The sequence below is a fragment of the Pelodiscus sinensis genome, chromosome 13, assembly GCF_049634645.1.
Source record: "Pelodiscus sinensis isolate JC-2024 chromosome 13, ASM4963464v1, whole genome shotgun sequence".
NCBI lineage: Eukaryota > Metazoa > Chordata > Testudines > Trionychidae > Pelodiscus > Pelodiscus sinensis.
In genome coordinates, this window is record NC_134723.1 from 31963615 (window position 1) to 31991608 (window position 27994).

The 27994-nt window shown below is 43.6% G+C and overlaps 1 protein-coding gene across 1 annotated transcript; it reads right to left on the reverse strand.

The window, feature by feature from the left end:
- Positions 1-2: 2 nt before the first annotated feature.
- Positions 3-27993, reverse strand: SH2D1A (SH2 domain containing 1A). Its single transcript, XM_006115389.4, has 4 exons — positions 27678-27993; positions 12686-12749; positions 8544-8679; positions 3-7736 (listed from the first exon to the last, which is right to left on the reverse strand). The coding sequence occupies exons 1-4, from the start codon at positions 27812-27814 to the stop codon at positions 7696-7698; spliced, it is 378 nt and encodes a 125-aa protein (XP_006115451.1). The 5' UTR covers positions 27815-27993; the 3' UTR covers positions 3-7695.
- Position 27994: the final 1 nt, after the last annotated feature.

Here is a 27994-nt window from a genome sequence, read left to right on the forward strand (position 1 = left end):
TGATCCAAGATGTCAATATTAGAGTCTATTTTACTTATATTTTAACCAATTATACTTTTTTGCAATTCACTAATGATGTATCATTTTCAAACTGCTTTAAAGATCCATTATAAACAAATATTTGAAGCTCTTACTGATCAGTAAATTACCTTGAACTGTGCATTTCTAGTATGTAATACATATTTAGTTAGCTTGTGCCTTTAGTTTCTTAAAATTCTATTTGTATTATATGCAGGAAATGCACTTTGTATTACCTACAGCTGTGGTTTTTAATACTGCCTTGATGATGATTATTCTCATTATTATGCCAAAAGGTCAATGAGTGAAATATATTACAAGGTTGTCTCTGAAAGCATATTTGGCATTTTTCCAATTTATGCATAGAAAATATGATACATTTTTAGGCAGTATTTTTTGTGAAAATATGGATGTATAAAGAATCAAATGACATTACATGGCCCTGTATTCTGGTGGCATAAGAAACTGTCTTTTTTGTGTTTGGTTATGAAATTGAGAAAAATAAAAATGGTGTCATTTTTTAGGTAAACACAATAGCATTTCTAAAGAAAATGGCATGTATTTATTAATACAAGAGCACTGGAGGCCAATGTTATTCTTACCCACAGATCAAGCACCATTTAAGAGAGCTCCAGTGAATGAATAGATGTAAACCATCTTGTCCAAGAACTATATTAGATAGAGGCAGGGAATGTTTCAGTCTCCACATTTGTTTATTTTTTAGTGACTAAGCCAATTTTCTTAGTGTTTTTTTTTTTTAATTTTGCACTAAAGCCTAGAGACCCAAATGACAAAAACATAAAACAAAGCAAAAGTTATATGGGCCATTTTTATGGTTGTTTAGATCAAATAAATTGATGGTTGCATTCTGGGTTGGGAAATTAGTTCTAAAAGTGAAAATACAAACACGCACTCGTGCACACTATCTTGTAGCAAAATACTTACCATGAGACTATATATGTTATATTTTTATGACAGCAAAACTTGTGTGTAAAAACTAATGTTTTCTTTGTTTTCATATTTATTTAGAAAACTAGAACATTTCAAAGGTGTATAGATATGTATGTAGAATATAGCCAAATATACACAAACTGGACAATGTGCAACTCGGTGTACACATTTTAACTTTAGTTTGAGATCTTTAATGTCCTCTCATTTTTGTATGGTAGTTAGAAGCTCTCTTTTTTAGTCATGTTGTCATGCACTTTCAGAAATTTTGTTTTTTCAAAATCTGCACTTAGTCCCGTTCACCAAGCCCTCTTTCTATAATCACTCTGGGGCGGGAAGGGCAAGCAATGTGTTATAAAGTGATACTTTTAGAAGGATAACTATAATAGAGATTAATGTTGTCGGAAACCAAGGTACAGTAGCCTACGATTAGAGTGTTATAAACAGTTGCCTATAGAAAAGTTGAAGCATATTTTAACAAAAGAAAAAAATCTACAACTTCCTTTCAACATGATCAGACTAACATTTCAATGTTCAGATCAGACCACCACAATGTTTTTTTCCCACAAAATAGACACAAATAAAATGCTGACTGTTATTTAAGCCTGGCCTTTATACAAAGCATTATCAGGTCAAAAGCTTACTGAGTGTAAGAGGAATTACTTTTCAAAAGAAACTGACAGTTACTCAAGTTCAACTTACTGTGGCTTTGTCTTGGCATTTGTCATCTTACATTATTTGTCCAAGAAAATGTGTTTGCCAGTTACAATATTTCCTTAGACTTAGTGGTGGACTTTAGCTCTTAATAAATGTTAGTATGTCAGATTGTGTCCTTGATGATATTTTACTTGTATGAACCATGATAAAACATTGAAATCTTAATATTCTTCTGACAAAATTGTCGAATTGAAACATAGCACACAGTATATGTCAAAAACATATTTCTCTTTAGCTTTTTCATTAAAAGTAAAGATGTTTACAGTGTATGCCAAGAGCTTCAGTTTCTACCTAACAGTTAGAGGTTCTAATCTTACAGAAATTGTGTTATGAAGGCCTAAGCCTTGTTGCTAGAAAACACTAGATTCCAATTTTTTTATTCCTGCTCTAACTCCTGTGGCTGAATAGTGACTGGATACTGTACAGGTTATGTTCAATGGCTGCAGTTAATGGTCTGTTGCATTTTGCTCTGGTTTTCAGACCAGAAGCATGCATTTTCTACAACAGCCTCATAACAACATGTTGTAAATATTAAAAGTTAATATATTATGTGTCAATATTTGAAAGAGAAGAAAGAAGTACTTTGAATATTTCATTTTTAAAAATAAAATTGCAAACTAATAGTCTGGGTGACATTTTCTTGGTAGAGAGCCATTTGATCAGAAAGGGGGGGAGGGTCAAAATATTTGTGGGGGAAAGAAATGGCAAAAACGTTGGTACTGAAATGTAATTTATTTCTGATTCACAAAGGTTCACTAATAAATTACTATTAAACACCTGTTTGTGAAAGCACAACATACGAGTTCCTGTACACGTTCATGGTACAGTCACGCTTCTTCAGCAAGAGAGTAAAATGCTGGTTAATGGCAATGCACTTCCAAGAACTGAACAGTCCGGGGCAAAAGAGGAGGAATGGCCAAGTGTAGGTATACTCACAGATCAAAACACGGTAGCTCTTGTTTCCTGACTGCTCACATGAATGACCCAACTAGGAAGAGCAGAGCAGTTGCACACATCACGGTGGAGAGTCTGTCCAGGCAGGGCCATTGGAGTAGTTGGGACAGGTCTTTTCCTCACACCCAGTAACAGATGAACCAGCAATTCTACCTCTGAGTGCTTCACTCTGCACCAGCTTCTGCAGCCATGCAATCCAGCCAGAGGCGGTGCAGGAGGGGAAGATGACCCCAGCAGGAGGCACTGCTGCTTTGGCACAAAGCCTAGGGGACGGAGCATCCCTATGCTGCCAGGGCCAGGCAGCAGAGGGGTGTGAAGACTGCTAACCTCATGCTGGGGATGAAGGCGAGCTTGCGGGTTCAGAGTGGAAAAGGACTAGACAGCATGCCCTTTGGCCCATTCCTGGGCTAACTGCACTGATGCTGCATGGGGTTGCTGGCACCTTTGGCACATACGTGGCTTGAAACCTCCTAGGGGCTGCCCATGCATTTCATTGTCCTGGCCGGGATGAAAGTAACACATTGCTTACAAGTACTGTTGCAACGTAAACCACCACCACCACACCCCTCTGAGACAGAAGACCTGCAAGGGAAGAGGGTGTACAGTACAGTTTACACCTCTGTGAACCGGAATTCTCTGGTCTGGCAACATCCGTGGGCCGGAAAGCTCAGCGGGGCCCAGAACACTATGGAGGAGTGGAGGGGGGGGGGGCGAGGCTGGGAGCCCAGTGCTAAGTGGGGAGGGAGGCGATACACAGCCAAAGTGGGCTGCAGGAACCAGCATGTAGCTCAGCTGGGCAGGGGAAGGGAGCCACCCTGTGGCTCAGCTGGGCTGCAAGGGGCTGGGAAGCCCAATGTGGGGGGCAGAGAAGGAAGGGCCAGCGGCAGGGGGTTCAGAAATGACCTCCCCGATCCAGAAAAAATCCCTTATCTGGGTCCAGTCAAGTCCTGAGGGTTCTGGCCCAGGGAGGTCAAACCTGTACTGATAAGAAAGTTGAGTGTGGGGAGCAGGCCAAGGCAGGGGGTTGGAAAGTGTTGGCGGCTGTGGGGGACAACTCTGGGCAGGGGATGGGGATATAAGGAGCTCAGGGGAGGGTATGTGAGAGCAGGGTGTGAGGGGAAGGCACAGGCGCCAGGATTGAGCGTATGGGAGGGGCCTCAGGGCAGGGTACGATGCGGGAAGGGGCCGCCCCAGAAGCTTCATACCAGGACACTGTTTGCTCTTCCCCTTCCTGTCCCTGTCAGGTAGCAAGAGCAAAGTTCCTCTGCCCCTTGCCCTCCCCAGCCACAGGGAAAGGAATGCAGCAAATTGATGGTCAACAGCATTTGGGTACGACTCTTGTGGGGAGGAAGCAGCTTCAGCCCCTGCCCTCCTTAAATGGCTCCTGGGGGGGCGTGTTGGGGCAGTCCCAAACTGGTGGAGCCTGTGCCCACCTGGCACCTTTCACCCACCTGGCTGTTTACGGCAGCTCCATACAGGAGGGCCTCAAGAGCCAAGCTGGAAGCGCACCCGCCTCACCTCCTGCAGCTGAATGCCTTAGCTCGTCAATACCTTCTTGCCAGGATGGATGGCACACTGGGGGGGGCACCAGCTTACTGTCACCTCTGGTCCTAACCCACATGAGGGCAGATGAAAACACTGCCTTGCACTGAGGGAACGTAACTACAATTATGTTGTAGTGTCACTTTGTAGCAGAGCAGCAGTTGCTGCGACAGAAAAACTGGCATTGGTTTACTATGGCCTCAGCAGGCAGGCAGCCTATATCAGCAAAGAAAAGAAAATTCCAATGCAACTGCGTTCTGCAGGCCAATAACGGCCATTTAAGGCCTGACGCTGAGCAGCAAATAGGGTTGTCACAAAAAACATGGCAGGGAAAAAATTGGTTGAGCAAAAAAAAAGTTGCTGCACCTTTACATTTCCGTGCTCCCTGCTTCCTGCCCCCCTCCAGACGCACAGAGGGAAAATGTCCCCACCAGCCTTTTACATTATTTTACATTATCAGGTATTTTCTGGGTTGTTGGTTTTTTTAAAACTGGACAGATGACTCAATTACCGGACTGTCTGGGCAAAAACTAGACACCTGGCAATCCTAGCAGAAAACATGATGTTAAAGGGTTTGTGACCAGAAATAAAAGCTCATCTATTGATGTGTTTCTAATATGCACCTCTGTGGCTGATGTGTTTGCTGACTTATATAACACTAAAAGCGCAGTTTTAAATATTTTATTGACCAGTAAATCAGTCCAGATCTGCCACAGTACAAAACAATTAAGATCAGAAAAGCTTTTCAACCAAGCTGAGTAGCGACAGAATAATACACACAAGCATTGTATAACATATTATAGTGAAATAAGGGATTTGTAGATGTTTCAACTTAACTGAGAGTTGGAAATAATTTAGAGGGAAAAAAATTAGTAAACGTGCATGGGTTTATGATACCTTCTATATGTCTGATATAGGTGGCACATTTAGTCACTTTTATAAGCCAAATGTTTCGTTTTACAATAAATATTCTAGTGTAGGCCATTAGGGACCAACTTATCAAGTGCTAATGTGATAGGAATGACATTGCTTTATACCAATCACGACACTTCTGACACCACTTACCTGATGTCTGTGTCTACCCCCTCGCACCTATTTTGGCCTGAGTGAAATCAAAGGCATTTATCCATTTGCACAACTGAAGCTTTCAAAAACCCAGGCTCCTTGGACTAATTAGCATACATGTCCATACACTTAGGGGCTGTGTCTAGACTAATCAGCAGCTTTTCTGGAAAAACTTGCCAGCTGTCTACACTGGCCGCTTGAATTTCCACAAAAGCACTGACTGCCTACTGTAAGAAATCAGTGCTTTTTGCGGAAATACTATGCTGTTCCCGTTCGGGCAAAAGGCCCTTTTGCGCAAAACTTTTGCGCAAAAGGGCCAGTGTAGACAGCTGAGATTGTTTTGCGCAAAAAAGCCCCAATCGTGAAAATGGCGATCGGGGCTTTTTTGCGCAAAAGCGCATCTAGATTGGCATGGACGCTTTTCCGCAAAAAGTGCTTTTGCGGAAAAGCGTCCGTGCCAATCTAGACGCTCTTTTCCGAAAATGCTTTTAACGGAAAACTTTTCTGTTAAAAGCATTTCCGGAAAATCATGCCAGTCTAGACGTAGCCTTATGGTGTATTCTAGCTCTCTCCTCCCAGTGCGAGGCCCATCCATCACTTCAGCCCTGAGAGATGACAAAGTAGTGAGACCTCACTGGCTGCATGTGGATCAGACATAGGCCTCTGAATTTATGATTTTCAGGTTGCATGATCAGGCACCAATGCACAGGGACGCAGCGAGACTGTAGCCAGTTTCTCCCACCGTCCAGGCTGTGGTGGCAAAGAGGATGGTTCGGGACGGCTGTCCCACGCTTTGGGGGGCTTTGGGGCGACTGCCTCAACCACTCTATGGACAGGCTCCAGGGGCTTACGAGGGGGCCTGGTGTGGGGTGGCAGTAGAGGTTGTGCCCCCCCTGCACTCACCACAGTGGCAAGAGCTGGAGTGGCCCATCAGCCTGCTTTGCTCCACCGCACCACCCTCTCCTGGCCCACTGCACTCTGCTTCTCTGTGGGAGCAGGATCCTGGTCCCACGGTGCTCCACTTCCCACTGCTGCAGAGAAGCAGGGCGCAGAGGGCTGGGAGAGGGTGGCAGGGTGGATTGGAGTGGAGCAGGCTTCTGGGCTGTTCTGGCTCCCGTTGCTGCAGTGAGTGAAGCGGGGGCTTGGTTGACCCCCTGCTGGCAAGCCCCTGATAATCCCCCAATTTGCATTGCTTGGGGGAGGGAGGCAATCAGGGGTGGGGCAAGGGCGGGGCTTGAGGGAAGCTGTGGAGGTGAGGCATGGCCTACAGTGGTGGGGGGTGCCTCAGACCCTGCACCCAGCTAGGGACAACCCTGTTCCCTACACAGCATGGCCAAATGAAACGTGAGGACTCATTTGTTTTAGGCCAGGGATGGACAGCCAGGGCCGGTGAGTGGGCCGCATGAGAGGCCCTCCATCTCAGTGGGCAAGATTGAAATCAAACACATGCACTAACCATAGCCCCAGGGATAAGATTAAATACATTGCTTCGTTCTCTTGCTTTACCATGGCTTTCCAACACACTAGGGTCAAATTGCATTGCCCACAAAAGTAACACAAAGAAGTAGAGGAAGTGTGCAGCTCTCTCACAACGTTGTGTGCTATCAGCATGCACCTCACACATGCCCTTGCTTTAAATGTGTGTCATTTCTCATTTTGCCAGAGGCTCCTCAACCCTTCCCTCCGCTGCAGGCTCCTCCCCCATTTAACATAATTAGCCCCCTCTCTCCAGCTCCCAGAACATCCATAAACAATTTCCTCACATTCGTTTGGTTCAAAAAGATTCGACACATTTTTAAAATTTTGGCTGGCTCACAACCGGGAGTTGCGACGTTCAGGTTGTGTTGGTCAGTTTTGATGGTTGAACTTGGGTGGAAAGTAAAGGTTATTTTTCCAGATGGGACAAGAATGCCATCAGATCCAGCAATTAGTGGATGATGCGTATGATACAAATGTAAAATTGAATTCCTGGGAAGATGCAGACCCGCACCTTTGAAATGTGCTTCTGGGGTTATATTCATTCTTGAACAAAGAGCCAGCACAAGACATTTGCAGCATAAAAGCCACCATTTTGTGAACCTAAATGGGTCTTAAGTGATACATAGGACTTGTACAGGGCTGAATTTCAATCAGAAATCAAACAGTACAGTAACTTCATATCAAAAGACTGACTAACATTCACATAGAAAGCTCCCAAGCACCAAGAGAAAATGGAAATATTGTCATCCAATTGCCAGTAATTTTTCTCCCATATCTTTATAAAAACAACAACAGATTCATGCCAATCTTTTAAACGGCAGCCTAGAAGTTGCATTAAACATACATTTTTGAAAATATTACAGGAAAACTCACAGAGTTGTAATGTCTATAATCTACAGCATTTTATGCTGGAGTATGTACAAAAAAGACATAAAAGCCTATTTAAATTACTTCAGACTCTGGGAAGTATGTTCATGAAGGATGCAAATAAAAGTCATTGTCTTCCTTCCTCCCTACAAAAAAAAAACAAAAAACAACACAAAAGGTAAGAGTATGAACTCTGCAAGAAGGCAAAAGCCCATAGTCTTTGTATTTACTAGGAGGCATGTGGGTTAACTATATCTTGTCTATCATTGATGTAAGTGGGCTGTTCTAAAATAAATATTTTCACATACAACATGGCAGTTGGATATAAACTCCCTCGCAAGCACCACAAGACACTCAACAAGACCCCACAATTTAGACGAGGTGCTAGGAGGATGACAGTTTTTCAGACATTAGGCGGTGTCTGAATGCTGTTTTAGTGAAAGCTAGAGGGTAAGAGAAGCAAACACGCCTGAATTCTCTCTACCCAATGGTCAGCGCTGTTCAGACAGGATGAAACAGACACTCTCCTCCGAGCTGGAGAATACCAGCACAGCCACCATGCAACTGTTGCTTCAGCTCCTCACGAGCATTTCTTCTCCCATTAAGGGAAGCAGGTCAGTAACACCACAGCTTTGCCACGCCCTTGTCTGCAATCGTGGATGTAGCTCTGCAGTGTGCACATGATGGGGACTGCCTGGTCCTGGCTCCTTAGTGCACTGAACTAGTTCCACAGCCATGCACTTGTAACTAGAGGCATGGAGACCATTGAAAGGTTTAGTACCAGCGAGTTGGCTTTCAGCTCATGCAGGTAGCTAAGGCAGTAGCACAGAATGGTCTGCATGCCTCTGGGTTACACCTGCTTGTGGGTTGGGAGGGGCCAGAGTGAATCTTCCTCATTTGATGGCAAATACCACAGGCCTACACGTTCTGATCCCACGTGCTCCTCACAGTACCTTGTGGGTGCTTAGCTTTCGCATCATTCACTACAGGGTGCTGCAGCGGAGTTACAATGCCTTGATCTGGCTTCTGGAATGCTGTAATTAGGTTGTGTACTTTCCGGAACAACCTTCTGTGGACCCCCGGTGCAGTCTGTGAAGTGAAGAGACCAACATAAATTATAGCAACAACAAGCTACAGAGGAACGCCTCCACCCAGCTCCCACATGGTGTTCCAGAGCAGCATGATTTTTCACAAGGGTAAAAACAGCAGCATGCCAAGAAATTGGATTGTATTTTACAGAGCACTGACGGTGCTGTCCGCTCTCCTCTCCCTTTCCCAGGAGTGTAGCCAGTGTGTGTCGGTCCTAGCCAAGCCCTTGTTGTCTGCACTGCAGCCCAACTGGTGCCTCTATCACCACAGTCTCCCAAGGCCGCCATGAAGAGCAGACGCATTCCTCGCCTCACGCCTGTCACTTCCGTGGGGTAAAACAGAGAGGCTGTTGACTCCACACATTCACGAAAATGGTCACTGCAGTGAGCCAGTGCTCTCTGTTAATAACAGTCCTGAGGAATAAAGCCTTGGAGTCAATACAGATGAGCACCAGCAGTGTCACTTGGGCAAATCTCTCACTCATGTCAATTAAAATGTTGCTGGAATAAAAACTGTGGGAACAAACTAAGAAATGTTGCTTTAAATAAGTCCTAGGAGTATTATAGAAATTTCTGCTCCATCTGTCAGTTCTACTGTACAGAAAGAATGAAAGGAAATAGCCAGCTAATGGTGCTACAGAAGGATAGCAAGTAAAACCCAGCCAGGGTTACTGTGATCTTGGTTTCACATCATGGGTACGTCTAGACTACATGCCTCTGTTGCCAGAGGCATGTAGATTAGGCTACCCGACACAGTAAAATGAAGCGGCGATTTAAATAATCGCTGCTTCATTTAAATTTACATGGCTGCCGCGCTGAGCCGACAAACAGCTGATCAGCTGTTTGTCGGCTCAGCGTGATAGTCTGGACGCACGGGTGTCGACATCAAAGGTATTTGTCGACCACCCAGGTATGCCTCCTGGGATGAGGTTTACCTGGGTGGTCGACAAATACCTTTGATGTCGGCAGAGGAGCGTCCAGACTATCGCGCTAAGCTGACAAACAGCTGATCAGCTGTTTGTCGGCTCAGCGCGGCAGCCATGTAAATTTAAATGAAGCAGCGATTATTTAAATCGCCGCTTCATTTTACTGTGTCGGGTAGCCTAATCTACATGCCTCTGGCGAAGTGAAGGGCCTTCAGCACCACCAGGATCTCTTCTGATGGTTCCTGGAACTGGCAATGTGATGGCATTTTCTTAAAGAGGCAGAGCTTTTTTTTCTTTCTCTCTCTCAACCAAAGGTGATTGGGGGGACTCTTTTTAAAGGGGCAGAAAGGGCAGGGGTTTTTTTGCTCGACAACTTTGCCCTGGCTCTTCGTGCTGGATCCATTGCTATCTTGGCTCTTTGCCCAGAATGGTTGGCCACACCTGAAGTATTGCTGTGTAGTCAGGACAATCACTCTAAGAAGTGATCCCCCTGTGGGGAATGCCACATATGGACCCAGTCACTTCCCTGTCAGATTGCCTCACTTTTTTCACAAAGCAAAAAGCTGTAAAAAAAAAATTGACCTCCTGCTGTAATGTGAACTCCACCTGGGATCTGGAAAAAATGAGCTCTTCTGTTGTGTCTTCAGCAGCGATAACAATTACACAGACAATTCTCCAGTGATACTGGTAGAACTTTCTTCACACTGATAGTCCATATCAGCCCTCTCATCTGCCACTTTTAAGTCCTACTCATGATATTATTTTAGGCTCCAGCTTGTTAATCTAGTTTCCCAGGCTTTAAAAACATCAACGGGACGGTCAACATACCCTGATGTTCACTGAGACAAGAAGGGTGCATCTACACTGCACTCCACTGGTGGCAAAGGGTTTTATTTACATCTATTAATTAATCATTTCTTTACACCAAAAAGCACCTGTAAACTGTTGCTTAGAGAATTGAAATCACTTTGTCCATCCTTCTCATTTAATCTTTGCAGATACTCATCACAAAGCACCACTGTCCTCGAGGGCTTTTACTTGACATCTAAAGTCGAGGGAACCAACAACCTCGTCAGGATCCTAGGCAGGGTAGGGAGGACAGCTCTGAGCACCTGAAGGGGCAGGACTTCCAGTGGACTGAGCAGGCTCAGAGCAGCTAGCCCTGAGCACCACCCAGACCACAGCACAACCTCCCCCACCCCAGCTCTCAGCACTGCCTGCAGTGCGCCACGCATGGCTCTGGCTGCAATTGAAAGGACCTGGGGTTTCAGGCTGCTGCTGCTCCCTTTTCTCCCTCCCCCCATCAGGAGGCCTATCTAAAGCAACTGTTAAATGACTCAGTGCGTCTCTTCTGCCTTTCCTGCTGGTCCTGAACACTCCTCACCCAGCTCCGTGGGGCAGAGCGTTTGCAGTATTCATCATTTACACGCCTGTGGTGGTGAGGTGGAGGGACAGGGCAAGCTGCACCTCTGCACCTCCCGTGGGGGAAATCCTTGCTCCACTGAAGATAATGAGAGTTTTTCTACTGGTTTGGTGGGGCCTGGATGTCAGTATTTTGAAATTGTCTCCTGTGAGGCTCCACTTTGATTCTTTCATAAATAAACCAACCTCAGAAAGAGAGAAGGGAGGCAGCTGATGGGGCAGGGGCGAGGCAAATGCTACCACGAGTAACTCACATTTAAGGAGTTGTGATTGAGGGCAAAGCTTAGCCTGCACATGTCTACTCAGCACCCATTTCCCTAAGGGTTAGAGGTTCCCCCCATCCCCGACCCAGGCTCTCCAGTTGCCGGAAGGAGGATCCAACCCTACAAGCTTTCTACCGTGCTGCTGTTGCTGGAAGAGGGTGTTCTGGCTGGTGCTGCATTCATGCCTGCCTCCCTTTCTGCTACCACAGTGGGAGATGGAGCCAGCCAGTGATTGCTTAACCCCGCTCCCAAAATAAAGGCTTGGCTTTGCCCGGGCTCCAGCCTGACCCTGCCAAACATTTATTGAAGCGGTCTGTCCTCCTACACTGTGCATAGCGCCACAATGTCCCTCAGAAATTTCTGCTCTTTCACCCACAGCTTATGAAAGTACCAGTTTCCTTTCAGGAAAGGAGCACAATGGGATACATTCTGCCCTACATCCTCCCGGAGGCTAGGAGATTTGTACATGAGGTAAGACCAGAATCTGGCCTGTTGAATTTTGTCCTATAGCTTCAGATTTGGGACTGTGCAAGTCTCCCTGGTTTGGGAAGAGTAACTATGTGCTCACATGCTGTGTTTCAGGTCCAATGCTAGGGCCTTCCTCTATGCCCCACTGCAGACAAGATGCCCACTGAAGCCAATGCCAAACTCTAGGGTTGGATCCTGACTGACATGAGACTCTGGTCCAGGTGTTTAATGTGCAAATACAACATACTCTGCTCTAATTTGGCCAGAAGAACTAAGCCTGTTAAATTATATTTTAATTTTTTTAAATCAGTGTTCATTAACGTGCAACCTGAAAGCTAATTATGAATTAATAGGCTGACTAAATCTAGACAGAGAGCATGAACGTCTGAAAATAAATAAGGATGAGTAGTCACACGAACCTAAATTTTGCCACAAAATTAAATCACTGTGATAATTGTACATATGGCTATACCAGTCCGGAGTTTTCTCACAGCACAAGTGACGATGAATGTTATATCAAATCTCAGCTGTCATGTATGTTCCTTGTGCTATTGATAAATACAATCTGTAGAGAAATTAAGTTAAAAATGTAAATTATAGGGAATTGCTTTGAATATTCTGGTATTAATGGTATGTTTGATAGAGGAAAAATTAATATTGACTGTGCCTGTCAAAGTAGGAAAACACAATATTGCTGCCATTTAAAATGATGCAAACTAATGCACTGGTGCATTTCTGTAACAGCTGAACTGTGACAGAATGAATTTGTGCATTCAGAATTATCAGACCTGGCACCGGTGACAGCCTCACTTGAGAATGATTAAATTACATGAGAATCAGATATTGCAGAAAGGTGAACAGCATGTTCCTGAAATCAATACCTATACTCATTTGTGGGGACTTTTAGAAGAGAAGGAGCGATACGTACCTCAGCACTCCAGGAACCCGTGTCTGTCTTGGACACTCTGTAGGTATAAATGAAACCATTGTATCTGTGAAAGAATCAACATGTATGTATTAGTCATGTCTATTCTCATGTTTAGTATGCAGTTGCTCTGTAATGTTGGATTTAGTTCATTTGATTAAGCTTCTTTCCTTAGCAATAAATTAGTCAATGTAAACTGTGTTTAAAATTTGGACCCAGGTCAGCAAACAAGGCTTGAATCCCCGGAAATGTACTGTGTTAGGACTTGGAGGAGGGCAGCATGGTTTGATCCATCTCTGTGAGATCTACATTTGCTCTATATTGGAAAATTTAACCTGGGTGAACATTTTAACTTCCCATCAGTGACCTTTTATAGGCTTAATTATCTATCAGACACACTTCCTGTGGAATAAGAACAGAGTAGGTGTCATTAGTGCATGACAGTGCCACTAAGTGATTTGCTTTTTAGACTGTAATGTGGGTGTGTTGCAATGGACCTATTTTAGTTATAAATCTAAAACTGCACTACCAAGGCAAACTAACATTTTCTAGCTAATGCGTTCATAGCGCTCAGAGCTCTGCCTTTGCACATATATCCTGGATTTGCCCAAGATCATTAATAATCCCCTGGCCACACTGATCACTTTTTGAGACCATGAATCCGTGTCTATTTTGAACATACTTTCCTTTCTGGAAATAAGTGGCACGTCAGAGCACCTTTGCATCTCCTGGCAGCTGGAGGCAATCTTGCTGGTAGGAGCCAGCACTTCACATGAGCTTGTTGGTATACCAAGGTTCAAAGATGTGACGTAAAAGCAATGTGACAGATGGCAGTGACATGCTACTTGGGCAAGCTACTTGCTGTACAAAGTGAAAGTAGGTGGTACAAGTTGGCCCTCGCTGGTCCTGCACCCTTGGGACCTGACTGGACCCAAATTTGCTAGACCAGGTGAAATTTCCCCAGCCCCCCAGCCCCCCAGCCCACCCCCCCACCATCAGCATTGCTTTTGGTCTCAGCGAACTACTCTGCTCCCAGCCTGACTGGGCTGCCAGATGGACACCGCCCTCCTTCCCCTTCCCTCCCCTCAACCCCCGCCAACAACAACCTGGCTGGGTTGCCGGCCCCAGCTGGGCTGCTGACTGCCAGCTCTGCTGATGCCGGTCCTGGCCCCAGACACCAGCCCCAGACACCGGCCCAGGCTGGGCTGCCAAATGCCAGGCCTGGCCCCGTTGCTGGATGCCAGTCACCAGCATCACGGCTGCTGGCCTCAGCCCCACTTCTGCAAGCTCTGGCCCTGGCAGGGCTTCTAGCCATCAGCTTCCATGCCACTGGGCTTTCAGATCAGCAGGGCTCCCCGCTGCCAGTTCTCCTGCCACTGGGCTTTTGGCCCTGGGGCTCTCTGGTCCTATAACATCCATAGTCCTGCCAGACTAGGGATGTTGCCAGACCCAGGGAGTCCCAGTTTAGGGAGGTACAACCAGTAACAGATCAGACCCATTTTGCAAAGGGAGAAAGCTGCAGGACAACGGGGAATCAGGTCCAATGGCATCCAGAAAATGAAATAGGGTCACAATACTCTGGCCTTTACACCAAGACATACCAAAATATTGAAGAGAGCCTAAATAGCCATTTTTCAGAGGGCAGCTACAGCTTACAGCTCTTTCAGTAGTTATCACAATTTCAGTAGTTATCACAAAAGTCATAAATGACACAGCTGTCACAGGAACACATTTGCTTATGTGTCATGTCATTGCAACTCGGCCACTTGTTTCTGAAAAGCCATTATAAGCACCTCTAAAATGTTTCCAGCTTTTGGAAGTAATTCACCAAAAGAATTATTAGCTGCTGTCACAAAGCAGCTGTCACAAAGTTTTTAATTCCTCAAGTGGGTGCAAACGGCTGCTGTTTTGATTTGTTATCATTAATACACTCAGAACTGCCATGTTGCACACCTGTGAAGGCACACACACGGGGCAAGGCAGTGGAAAAACAGGTTTATTGGACCAGATCATTGCCCGGTGCAAACTGGTGAAACTACACTGACGCCAATGGCACTGAAAGCGAGGATCTGGCCCATTGTAGCTATGCTGAATGCTATACTGAGCGGCACCTTTCTCTAAATTGTCTCAGAAGGCAGGTCTTCATCAAGCACTTTGTCTTGGCTAAATGAATTACAGAACTTTTGTTGCCTGTTTTTGTAACGAACGTGATCTTATCATAAAACTTTCTGTTAAACAGCAGGAACTTCACTACCACTTTAAAGCAGGTTTTACCATCAGTTTGCCCACAACCTGATTTTGATGAGCAGAGTTTCTCCCTCACCGTTGCTTGGCAGCAGCCCCCAGATGTTTTAGACAAAGGGTCATGATTTAACCTGTTTCACATTTATGTATAGGATCAGGACAGAGAGGCTGCTTGTTTTCAAAAGTGCAAGTACGATGTCCTTTCCCCTGCCCCGCAGCAAGTCACCCTGTGCCAGTAAAACCAGCTACAACATACACACAAGCAGACTTTTAGCACTGTGAATGAAGGGTTTCCCCAGTAGCACCATTAGCTGTCAGCTCAATTTTCTTCCTCTGAATCAGCTCAGATGGGAACCTTTCTTCCTTTGACAGGACAGGCTCGGGCATATCCTGTCCCTCACACGGTGCCTCCTTGCATCTATAGGCAAATGAACTACTCGCTGTCAGCTCAGAACTGCACTCTTTGCTCAGGGCGAGGGCAAGTCCCTGATACAGAGGGGAAAAAAACCGCTGGGAGAGGACAAGGATAAGGGGAGAGAGCTCGCTCTAGGGGCTCTCTCCTGGAGCTGCCTCCCAATTTTTCCCTTCGGGGTGATATTTGACCTCGTGTCCCATGGAAGGATCAGGAAAAGGGCTTGTCACATCCACAGAACGGAGCTGTCAGAGCCGCCTCAGCTGGCAGATAGTTCCCTGTACAAAAGAGCATCTTCTGCAGGGTTAGTATGGGAGACAATATAAACCCCTCCCCCAGTGGTGGGCTCAGCCATCCCTTCTCCACTCTCTAAAATGGCCTCGATGAAGAGCCCAGGTCTGAGACTCCCTGAAGTAGAAGTGACTGTCACATTCAGTGAGCCCAATTCCACCCTGCAGTCCCCCAGTGAAGCACCATGGGCCGGAGCACCCGGCACGATGGGGCACCAAGGCCTGAATGAGGTCACGTGCCCTGCTTCTAGATCAGAGACTAAAGATGGTAAAACTCCTAATTGCTTGTGAGGTGGGTTAGAAAATAACGGTAGCTAAAAGTACGTTGCTTGCTTGTAGAAGAGGCGACTGCGAGGTCACATTTCACCTCACATTAGACAGACAGAGAGAGAGATTTTTAAATCTATAGAACAAAAGTTCTCACTGAAAACAGTCTTTACTTTACCGTAAGTAGGACAGCTCTGTCAAGGGGAAAGCAACGTTCCTTCTACAGGAACTACACTTTGCTTTATATGATGAGGTGTTTTATTGGACTTCTCTAATCTGACAGGACCACGGATGCTCCAGAACTAGACAATCCCAGTGGAGGACTGGCAGCTGGAAGCCCTGTGGGCTGGCAGGGCAGAGGGCTGCAGGCAGCAAGCTGCCAGTGGGGCTCCCTGGTGGGACTGCCCAGCGGGGCAGGGAAGCCCAGTGGGGTCAGCAGGGCACCGGGGCTGGTGGCAGAAGGGGAGTCAGCCAGGAGGCCAACAACCAGGCCAGGGCTGGGAGGGGGCAGTGGCAGGTGGCTAGATGTGATCTCTCTGGTTCTGCAAAATCCCTTATTTGGGACCAGTCAGATCCTGAGGGTGCTGGACGAGGAAGGTCCAACCTGTAGAAGATTTACTTGGTGTTGCTCAGGTCCTTACCTGGAGCTGAGGATGGGGGATTCAATATGCAGGCTATCCTGGGGAGAGAGGACTACCCCAGCCCTCTCTCACCACAATACCTTGGAGCCAGGTGAGAAGCGCCCCCCCCCCCCCCCATGCCACTGCTGTTCCAGTGAGCATAGCCAGAGGAAAGATGCATGTCCCCTAACTGGGGCAGGTCCAGGTTCGCCTGCCTGCTGCAGTCCCCAGCCAGAGTGAGGAATGCAGCAAACTCTGTACTTTCCCCTCGTTCCCTGACGAAGAGGAACACCCAGCAATGTTCCCGTATGAATCAGGGGGTGGGGAGCTTCAGCCCCCCTCCCTCCTACCTTCCCTAAAGGGCACCTGAGGGTGGGAGACTCAGGGCTTGGACAGTCCCAGATGTGGAGACGGTGCCCCCGGCTAGCAAAACCCCCATTTTACACAAGATCCTTATACCTGTCCTGGAGAGGCATAATGATCTTGCCATACTGCTTCTTTTTGCAAAAACCCCATGCACAAAAAGAATGGCAGAAAATATGCTAATGATATCACGACTTATGCTAATGGGTCCCTCATTAGCATATTTTCTGCCGCAAAAACTCCCAGTGTAGACAAAGCCTTAATTACATGATTATATGATTTTTTTAAACCTGGGCCAAACAATCTAATAGAAAACAGAAACATTCCCAAAACATTTTAGCCTGAGGCAGATCCCCAACATGGAACATTTCAATTTGGCTGGTTAAAATTTAGCAAAGTTATAAGCAATAGAAAATGAGATTTACTGTGGGAAGCGGGGGCCAAGTTTAGATATATGCAACACTACCAGCTCAGCCTAAATCATAGCTTATGGATTAAATTTCAAGGTGATGTGTTAATGTCTAACCTGGTGATTCTGTATCTTTTTTGTATGTTTTTTTCTAAGAAGCAATCCCATTCCAGGCACATCCCATTTTCCTGGCACAACCAAACCCTGACCTTGCTTTTACTTATGAGACGAGGAAGCTAAATACCAAATGTGGTGGTTCTAGCACTTTGGGAGGAGTTCTTGAACAGACAGACAAACTCTCTCAAATATATAGCAGATTTCCTACAAAGAGCTGTAAATGCATTTCTCACAGATGATATGCTGAGGCAGCATCTGCCTACCTAGCCTCCATCCTCTTCCCTTTTCAGCTGTGTTCAAATGTGTTACAGCCACATTTACTTTAACAGGTGAATAATTACAATCTTCTTCACTGTTGAAATAGCTGGAGGATATTAGCCATGTGCTGCAGCTTATAATTTAACCATGACATTTCAGCTACATGGTATGTTTTGAAATAATTGGCGAATGTTTTATACCTTGATTGGGAAATTTTATTAAACTAATTTTTATTCATTTTTAGACCGAAAACTGAACCAAAAAAGGAAAGTCAGCAGTAAATTACATTAAATGATATCTCTTTAAATATAGCTCTTTACAGAATGATTTGAGTATGTAGTATCCGTTCTATGGGCTGACAGTGTATTTAGACATTAACATATCACCTTGAAATTTAATCCATAAGCTATGATTTAGGCTGAGCTGGTAGTGCTGCATATATCTAAACTTGCCTGTCCTGCCCCCCGCCTCCTCCATTTCCCACAGTAAATCTCATTTTCTATTGCTTATAACTTTGCCAAATTTTAACCAGCCAAATTGAAATGTTCCATGTTGGGGATCTGCCTCAGGCTAAAATGTTTTGGGAATGTTTCTGTTTTCTATTAGATTGTTTGGCCCAGGTTTAAAAAAAAATCATACGATCATTTCATTACGACTTTGTCTACACTGGGAGTTTTTGCGGCAGAAAATATGCTAACGAGGGACCCATTAGCATAAGTTGTGATATCATAAGCATATTTTCTGCCATTTCTTTTTATGCATGGGGTTTTTGTGCAAAAGCCCAGGCAGCAGAGAAGAGGGTGCTGTCAGATAGTAATGAGGCAAGACGAAAGGCCAGATGAAGAGGAGGGTGGAGGGGTAGACAGACATGGAACCTGTGGAAGGGAAGACTAAAGCTGGGAGATGGTGAGGGTAGCATGGGCCTGGGAATTGACAGGAGTTGGAGGAAAACCAGGAGTAGGAGCAGGAGTGGGGAGGACAGCCAGAATGTCTAGGCAAGGAAATTGGAAGCGGAGGTCGGAGGAAATGGAGTGAGGTGACAGGGGCAGGAGACATGACTAGGACAAGTACAAAAGGAGTCAGGCTGGTGAGGAACTAGGACCTCTAGGCCATACTGCCTCCAGAACATAGACTGGAACCCAAGATGTCTCTGCTCTTGGCAACTGTCTGGGAAACCCACTGGCCAAGAGTGAGGCTGTCTATATAGACAACGACAACCGACTGCCGCTACCAGTTACTCCAGTGGCAAAAGTCTGTGTGGTCGAGCTAAAGATTCCCTCCTGCTGACGACACATGTGTGTGTCATTGTGGTGCCATGTGCAGGATTTTTTGTTTCAGTTTGCAACTTCAGTATTCTTTTAACATTTTTTTTTGGGGGGGGCATTATGTAGGTTTTAGAAAAAGCAAAGTCAAGCGCTCAGGAGTTAGGAAAGGCAAAAATTAAGGCTGCGTGTGAGATTTTAATGTGACCCCTCTGTGCATATGATGAGTAAGGCTATGATTTTGTCACAGAGGTCACAGTGTCCACACTAATTGTGACTTTCAATAAAATCTGCCACCATCAAACAGCTGTGGCTCCCGTGGGCCCAGCTTCTTGCTCCGGGTGTTGCAAATTGGCCCACATGGCTGCATTGTCACTGAGGTTTGGAGATGCAGGGGGAAGATGCTGTCAGCACTCCCAACTGGAAATGAAGTTAATGGAAATTATGCTATCCACACATATAAAGTCCAATCAAATGCTAAATACCCTGTAAAATCTGTGCTGAGGGATCTCAAACTGGGCATCGAAAACAAATAGATACTTTAGACCTGAATGTCTTTATGACTCAAAGCCCCATTTGCAAACTAGAGATAATACCAGCCTCTCACTTCACTTGGGTGTTCTGAAAACACATTAATTAATACTTGCTTTGGAGTCAGATAATATAATGATGAGCGCCACTGAAAAACCCACATGGAAATTAATGTCTGACTTCAGAGCAGGATTTGAGTAGCATGCAATAAATAATGCCTGGGGTCACACACTGAACCGTGAAGAGAAAATAAAATATTGAGTAGCTGCTGATTCAGTGAACAGTGTCTGCCCCATGCAGAGAATTAGTCAGGGGCACTGTGGAAAAATAGCACGTGAACATGTAATTAAAGACTGTGTCATAATGCATATGCACGAAGTTGTATGGATTAACATATGAGTTCTTGACTTGCATCCTTAAAATTGTTTTTAAACACTGACCCTTATTCCTCATACAATGAGGTTTACCAGTTATTTTGAGAGAAGAGTTTTATCTCGAAATAACCACGTCTTAACAGGATCTGTTATTTTTAAATAGCGTCATAACGTGAATATACAAATGAAGCGTGGGATATTTAAATCCCGGCTTCATATGCAATTTTGAATGTCTTCATTTGCATCCCTCTCTCAAAAGAGGGTACAAGTGTAGATATACCCTGATTTTGGATGTAATAAGTTATATGTCTGTAAGTGGATTAACTGAGAGCAATTGACTCATTGAAGCTATGTCTACAAAGCAGCAATATTTCAGAATAACTGATGTGTAGTGTGCGTCTACACAGCAAGCCATTGTTTCAAAATAATATCAAGGTGGAGGACTTCTTACTCCAACTCCTGTAGCCCTCATATCGTGAGGAGTAAGGGAAGTCAAAGGAAGAGTGTTCTTCCTTTGACTCCCTGCTATGTAGACAGCCACCAAAAGCCAAATTAAACTATTTCGACCTCAGCTATGCAATTGACGTAACTGAAGTTACATATCTTAATTCGACTTTTGCCCTGCAGTGTAGACTTGCCAGGAGAGGCGAGAAGGAGGTGTAAGTTAAACTAGGGAGAATGTCTACTTTCGCTTAAATCTTTAGCCTCTGGCTGGAAGTTGCTTTTGCTGGTTGACAGATTTCTCATCTGACCCCTTGACGTGTAAGTTACACCAGTTTAGACTCACTATCACAATCTTCCTGGCATAATTTATACCACTTTGCACATAACCTCTTGATTCTGCATCTTCAACACATGGTAACATGCCAGTAACATACCATAACATGGGATCATAACTTAACTAAGTGGTCTCCTTTTCTGGTATGTAATCAGCTTATGTCTGAGCCGCTTACATCTTGGCAAAAAAACCTGGAGATCCTCTGCATTTACAAGCAATTTTCTCTATGGGGTCTTGAGACCCTCATACCCTCTGAACACTCTTTAACTAAAGCTGGGGGCCCCCGTCACCATTAACTTTCTGAGTCTATCTCAGGAGCAGCCAAAAATCTCACAAAACTGCTTTTTATTTGAGATTTTATCCCAAAAAGGCAGAAACCTCACAAAAATATGTCTACGTCTAGACTGCCTCTTCTTGCACAAGAGAATATGCAAATGAGGCGAAGCAGTGAATATCACCATGCCTCATTTGAATACTTAATGAGCTGCCATTTTGTGCAAGGGGCTTTTGCACAAAAAGGACCCGTCTACACTGTTTCTTTTTGCGCAAAACCCCCCCTCTTGTGCAAGAGCCATTCTGCCACCGTTTTCAGGAAGAACGGCTCATGCGCAACTTGAGCGCCTATGAGATTTATTTTCGTGTGGGACAGTGTATGAGAACTGGGTTGGACACAGTTGTGTTAGTGTCATTACTATTTTAACACCTTTACGTTTTTAGGTGTTTGCTGTTTAGCTTTATGCAGCTGCATTTTTTATGTTCTGTTTAGGTGCAGCCTGCTATAGAGGAAAGCTTACCCATGCTTCCTCAAGAACCCAGTGATTCAGCATCAATTGTAAACCTTCAAAGTCTAGACTAGAGCTAATTTGGTTATTAACTTCACTTTGTCAGCTACACTTTTTTCTGCTGACTTGTATTGCACGGTGATTGTTAAGAACTAGACAGGAACTGGACTTTCTATTTCTCATAAAACTCTTCAATCCTGATATTTATTTTCATTCCAAATAAGAAAAATTGTCTAATTTTTCTGCAAAATGAAATTTTGGGTCAATTGAAATGGTTTCTTTCAATCACACGATTGAGTTTTCTTTATTTGAAATATTGAAATAAAATATATTTCTCAATGGAAATGTGTTTTGCAGTATCAAACTCTTTCATTTCAATTTTACGAAGATCAACATAATCACAAGAAAAGTTTCAATTTCAGTGACACAACACTTTCTAACAGAAGTGCTGTCAGAAAATTTGCTATCTGCTCTAGTAATTATCCATGACATAGAGTGCCTGAGACTTATTGGAATGATCACAAAAATATTTTAATTACATAAAATCAATCAAAAAATTATTCTTGACAATGAAATATTCACATAAGTAGACATTAGCAATGTGAAGTGAAGAATTTTCTTACACAAGTAAATGGTGAGTGCAATTTTGAATATTAATCTTCAATGTAAGGAGCTTCACTGCCCAGACATTTTTTGTTACATTTTAAAATACTATTATGTGCAATGTAAGAAAATACAAGTCCTATGCAATTTTTATGAAAAATATTAAATGGAAAATAAAAGAAATGTGAACCTAAGGCTGACTCATGATACCTTCACTGTACATAGCTGATGTACTTACTGCCATGTACTGGAACGTTTTGGCACATTGACTGCACTGAAGCACTTCAAGAAATTCAGATACCATGGTTATGATGACAGAACAAATGAAGAAAATTAAAGCTGATTAGATAGAGTCTATCCTGCTGCCATTATCAGTGCTTCAGAGAGTTTAACACTCAGCTGCTAATTATTCCCCATAGATTTAATGGAGGATAGTACCTGAATAGTTGACTTAAAAAAAAGCACAGTATAAAAGTGATGTCGTATTTAGCTTAAACTGCCATTCTAATAGCTATTGAGAAGGCTGAAACAGCTGCTCACATTAATTTGACATGTCCTACAAATTTTGAGCTCTCTCCCCCCAAAATATTAGTACAGTAGGAGTATAACCAACACTGGCTCTACCAAATAGCACATGCAGCTACATGACTGCACATATAACTTAGATGGAAAGCCAAGATGTCCATGAACAGAACATATTGCTAGAAAAGAAAGAACAACATAAGGAAAAAAATTCAAGATCCAATAAAAAATCTTGTAGCTTTGCATGCAATATCCAACTGATTTACCCAATGGAACCATTTCTTTTAAAAAATTCATTGAGAAACATCCTAATTTTGAAGAACAGCAAGAAACATCTCCGTTTTCGACATGATCAAAAGATGATGAATTTAAATCTTTGTGCTCCTGGGCCAGCATATTTGAAACATGCAGCCGTACATCCACTCTGGCAGTAATCAATGTTATTCGCTTAATCATGTTATTAAACAAGTCGCACAGTAGGGAGGCCCAGGAGAAGCACTTCATTTTAAAATGTTGCAGACAAGTGCAGGGAGCATCTGTATTTACAAGAGCCACGGGAGACCCCAAAACAAATCAAAACCTACCTATTGCTGTATGAACCGTTTCCCTTCATCATTGTGGTCTTAAAATATTGATGAAAGAAAGTGTATCTTTGTAATTTGCCACAGCCACACAAAACCCGTTTTCTCTTTGAAGTCTTGTGGGCTCTTGTCTGCACGATGTGGCTTAGGGCACTTCAGTCTAGGCCTGAACTGACGGGGAAGTGCAGGAAAGCAGGTCTCACTCAAAACAACCAAGTACAAAGCAATGGGAAAGAAAAGTTTCCTGGATAAATATTTATCAAACAAAGTCTGATTCTTCTCCGTTTCCAAGGTCATTACTCTGCTTAGGAATGGGATTTTATTTTAATTGAGAGCATAGAAGACAATTGAGGCTGACCACAGCTTTTGTTGCCTTTATTATCTTCAAAGTGAGCCAGGAGATGCATAGGGAGGAAAAATGGCGTAAAGAACTTCTGAAAGTTTTTGGAAAGACTCTAAAAACTTTGGGGACATACTGCTCCTAATGCTTTGGGAGTCATTGCACACCAAAAACTGACTTCCCATCAGCAGTGTCATGCGGAGGATTGGCCATTCACATTTATTAGAGTTGGCTACAATCTTTTCATCAACAAATGGCTTCTTGAAGAAATTTTTCACTTGGCTCAAAATAAATCGGTTGGGATTTTGTTTTAAACACTCCTCCCTCCAAAAAAACCCAAACCTTGCTATTTATTTACACCACACTGTAATCAGTGGAAGGAGGGAACTCTGAAACATGTTTGGGGTTTTGCAAACCAATTTTGTTGCTGTTTCCATTTAATCAAAAAAATTTACCCTGCAAAAACTTTTCAGTTCATTTGAAATGTTTCACAGAAAATACAAATTTTTTTTGTTCACTTGAAGACTTTACCATTTCAAAAATCATTTCCTAGTGATTGGATCTGTAGTATAGTAAATGGTACATGTTCTACCTAAACACTCTCTAGGTATTCCTAGAGCACCCACCACTGGAGTTTCTGAGTGCTGATTAAAAGGGGGTATTTTAATAGCATCATTATTTTATTTGTTATTCGTTGCAAAGAGCCAACACTGTTCTGTGTGCTTTACAAGCAGGTATGAAGTCAAGATCACACCCCCAGAATTTAATTCAGAAATACATTCTATGGTTTACTAATGGTTTGGGGCGGGGGGTTGGGTTTTTGTTTTGTTTTTGCAGTGATAAAGCCCAATTTCTACACACATCTCTTTTTGGTTTTGTCAAGGCTCCATAACCTGTACAGTTGTCACTCCAGTCCTATGTGTGCTATCTCCCTGGATACTTGCCAGTATAAGATTTGTTCTTCCTTACCACGGCAAGCATCTACAACCAACTATGACTTATTGGCTGCTATCTCTCCTCTTTGCTGTGGTGTTGCTCAGCTAGCTTACATTTTTTGCCTGCTATAGTAGACTATTTCATACACGTATCTAAATTACCATCACATTGCCAGATCACTCTGAAATCATCAACTCATTGTCTCCTAGTTTATCATCTGAGATGCTAATTATTGTACAATCTACTTCTTGCACCACACTCATTATTGAAATACTGTACTGAACAGTCCTGAACCTACCGCTCATCTCTGTGATTCTGCCACCAGATTTCCATCCATGTCAAATCCTAGTTCTCTGTACAATGTTGTTCTAGCCACTCAATTATAGATCTCCACTAAAAGGTGTAAAAACTTTTCCTAAGCACTTATAGTCTGGATTACAAACACTTTACTCTCTATGGTTTTCAGGTAAGTAATTTGTTATCTCATCCTTTGTTCATTCAAATGTATCCCTAAATGCAAACATTTATTTCCACTTTGCACATTTTCCAGGCACAGTTAGGAAGCTGTTTTATTATTGATTGCATGCCCATTTGTCTTCAGACCTATGAGCATCTTATTTAACTGTCCTAATCTGCTCTTTAAAACCTGACCTTCCTCACATTCATATAAACAAACTGCCTTTAATATCACCAGAAATTTTTACTGATTAATTGCAGTTCCATGTCCTTGTTATAAGTTAAGTAATGAATGTAGGCCAGCTAGTCTGATTTCCTGGAATCCTGCTCTATTTTTCATAAAGCTGGATAAAATTGTTCATGACGCTCCAATTACCTGCTACCACTCACCTCTTCTGGATCACTCTACAAATGATAAGTAGCTGTTTCCCCATTTCCTCTGATAGTTCTTTAAGAACGCTTGGACTCATTATTTATTAGCTGGTTCCTTTTACTAGAGATGTATCACTGCTTTTCATATCTATCTACCTCAAATCTGCATTAGCGTTTAACTCAGTACACTTCTTCTTAATCCCTTAAATTTGGTTGTCTTGTTAAAGGCTGAAGTAAAGCAGATATTAGAAGTGTCCGCCAATTTGGAATTATTTAATGTTTATTTTTAATTCTCATTTACTAGGGAAAGACAGGACAATTCTTTGTGATTAAGGCACAACAATAGATGTATAAAAATGGAACTGGATTGTGTTTACAGTTCGACTACAACCTTTTCATGTCAGCCTGGGACACTTCTTATGTGGCTCTACACCTCACTTTGCCCTTATGTGAAATAATAATAATATGCACAGTTTAAAATTCAAGGCTAAAACCAAGTGATGTCAATGAGAACATTCATACCTTTGTTGGAAAGTATGATATAGATATTATTTTAAATTGAATCATTAAAAAAGGGATAGAGAATAAGACAGAGAATATCTTATTGCCTCTATATAAATCTATGTTCACCCACATCTTGAATACTATGTACAGATGTGGTCGCCTGACTCACCTCATCTCAAAAAAGATATATTGGCATTGGAAAAGGTTCAGAAAAAGGTAACAAAAATGATTAGGGGTTTGGAACGGGTGCCTTATGAAGTGAGATTTAAAAGACTGGGACTTTTCAACTTAGAAAAGAAGAGACTAAGAGAGGATATGATAGAGGTCCATAAAATAATGACAGGTATGGAGAACGTGAATAAGGGAAAATTATTTACTTGTTCCCATAACATAAGAACTACAGGTCATCAAATGAATTAATAGGTAGCAGGTTTGAAACAAACGTTCATGCACTGCACAGTCAATCTGTGGAACTTCTTGCCAGAAGATGTTGTGAAGACAAGGACTTTAACAGGGTTCAAAAAAAAGAAGGCCCATCAATACTTATTAGCCAGTATGGGTAGAAATGGTGTTCCTAACCTCTGTTTGTCAGGGGCTGGAAATTGGTGACAGGAGAGAGATTGCTTGATGATTCCCTGTTTTGTGCACTCCCTCTGGGGCATCAGGCATTGGCCACTGTCAGAAGACAGGATACCTGGCTAGACTGGACCTTTGGTCTGACCCAGTATGGCCGTTCTTATGTACTAATATATTTATTATCTTATCCTTTCTTTATGGAAAAAAAGCCTGCTTTATTTTTCTTTTATCTCTTTTAGTTAATAATAATCATTGATCTTGTCTTGGTAATTTCTTGCTGATATTAGCATATCCTTTTAATATCCCTTTTCCCTCTTTCATTGCTTAAAGTAGCTCTCGGTACAGACCTGTTGGCCATTTCTTTGTTCTTTTAGTGGCATAGCACTTCAGCGTGCCTGCTCAAAGCTAATACTCTGGATTTTTCGCCCTTCGCTAATAGAACTCACACTTCTGTCATTCCAACCCCCCATAAATATTAAGCCCTTTGTCAGCTCATCTCCATTTCAGAAGCGACTCATCAGTGCCTTCTCGCCAAGTGGGTGACCTATGACAGACACCTCATAGGAATTCCTCCTTCTGCCCCAACTCTATCATCCTGATACATTGTCACCATTTTCTTTATTATCTAGCTCTGCTTGACACGTTCAGAAATCAGCAGCAATACTCCCAGCGCGCAGGGATATATTCCCCTTTACTAAGGCAGACAAAATCAGACCCTGAAGAGTTGGCAAGCTCTCACTTTCAATAAAGCATCAATATTCCTCCCTACGAGCCCCCTGGGGAAAGGAAGGTTTGGGCTGTCCTGCTATTCAGTGTAGTAAAGAGGAAGACAGGCAACAGGCAAAGCCAAAGGAGCAAGAAGCACGTGCAGTATACCATCTAAAGTGCATGGCTTACGCTGTTATAGCCTCATTCCTCTTTCCTTCTCTCCACCCCATCATTGAGATAGATTTGCCTTTGCTCACTGTTCTGTGTCCCATTTAAGATTAAGCAGCCCAGGGCAGGAACCTGAACTCGCCTATCCTTTCTCTGAGAAGGCCCGAGAACCCCGAGCCTGAAGTCGGCGATGCAAAGCGAAGTCCCCACAAGGTTTTGTACACACAGAAATGTTTGCGCATTCTGCCACAAGATGACCCTTCTAACTGTCAAATGTAATGCAAGGCAGAACTCATGCTGCGAAGCCAGAGGCTGGAGGTCGAGGAAAGCCACAGGATCACCAAATGGGCTGCCCACTGGAAGGTCTCCATGCTCATGATACTTCATTAAATGGAGCTGAGACCCATAAAACCCTCTTGCAGCTGCATTCTAGGTGGCAGCTTTGACTCCCCGACAATTAAACAGACATCAGGTAAGGGGTGTTGTTGCAGACCCTGGATTCCCTTGACTTTCTGTACTCACAGCACACACAGGCAATATACTCCTGGGATGCTCTCACTGTCTCGCAGTAAATAGCTGCCATCCATCCCCGTAGCCAGCAGGAGCTTCTCCCCCGTCTCCCGGCTGATGCTCCCATGATAAACGTTCAGAGAATCCATTTTCTGTAGTTGAACCAAGCAGAGCCTGATACGACCCAGCTAGAGAGAGGTGATTGGGGTTAGTGACTGTTACACAGCTCGCTGCAGTCACCCGCCTGCTATCCAGCTGCTCACTCACTGGTTGGTATAAACAGGATGTGTTCCCACCTCCAGCTCTTCTAAAGACTTCTCATACCGACA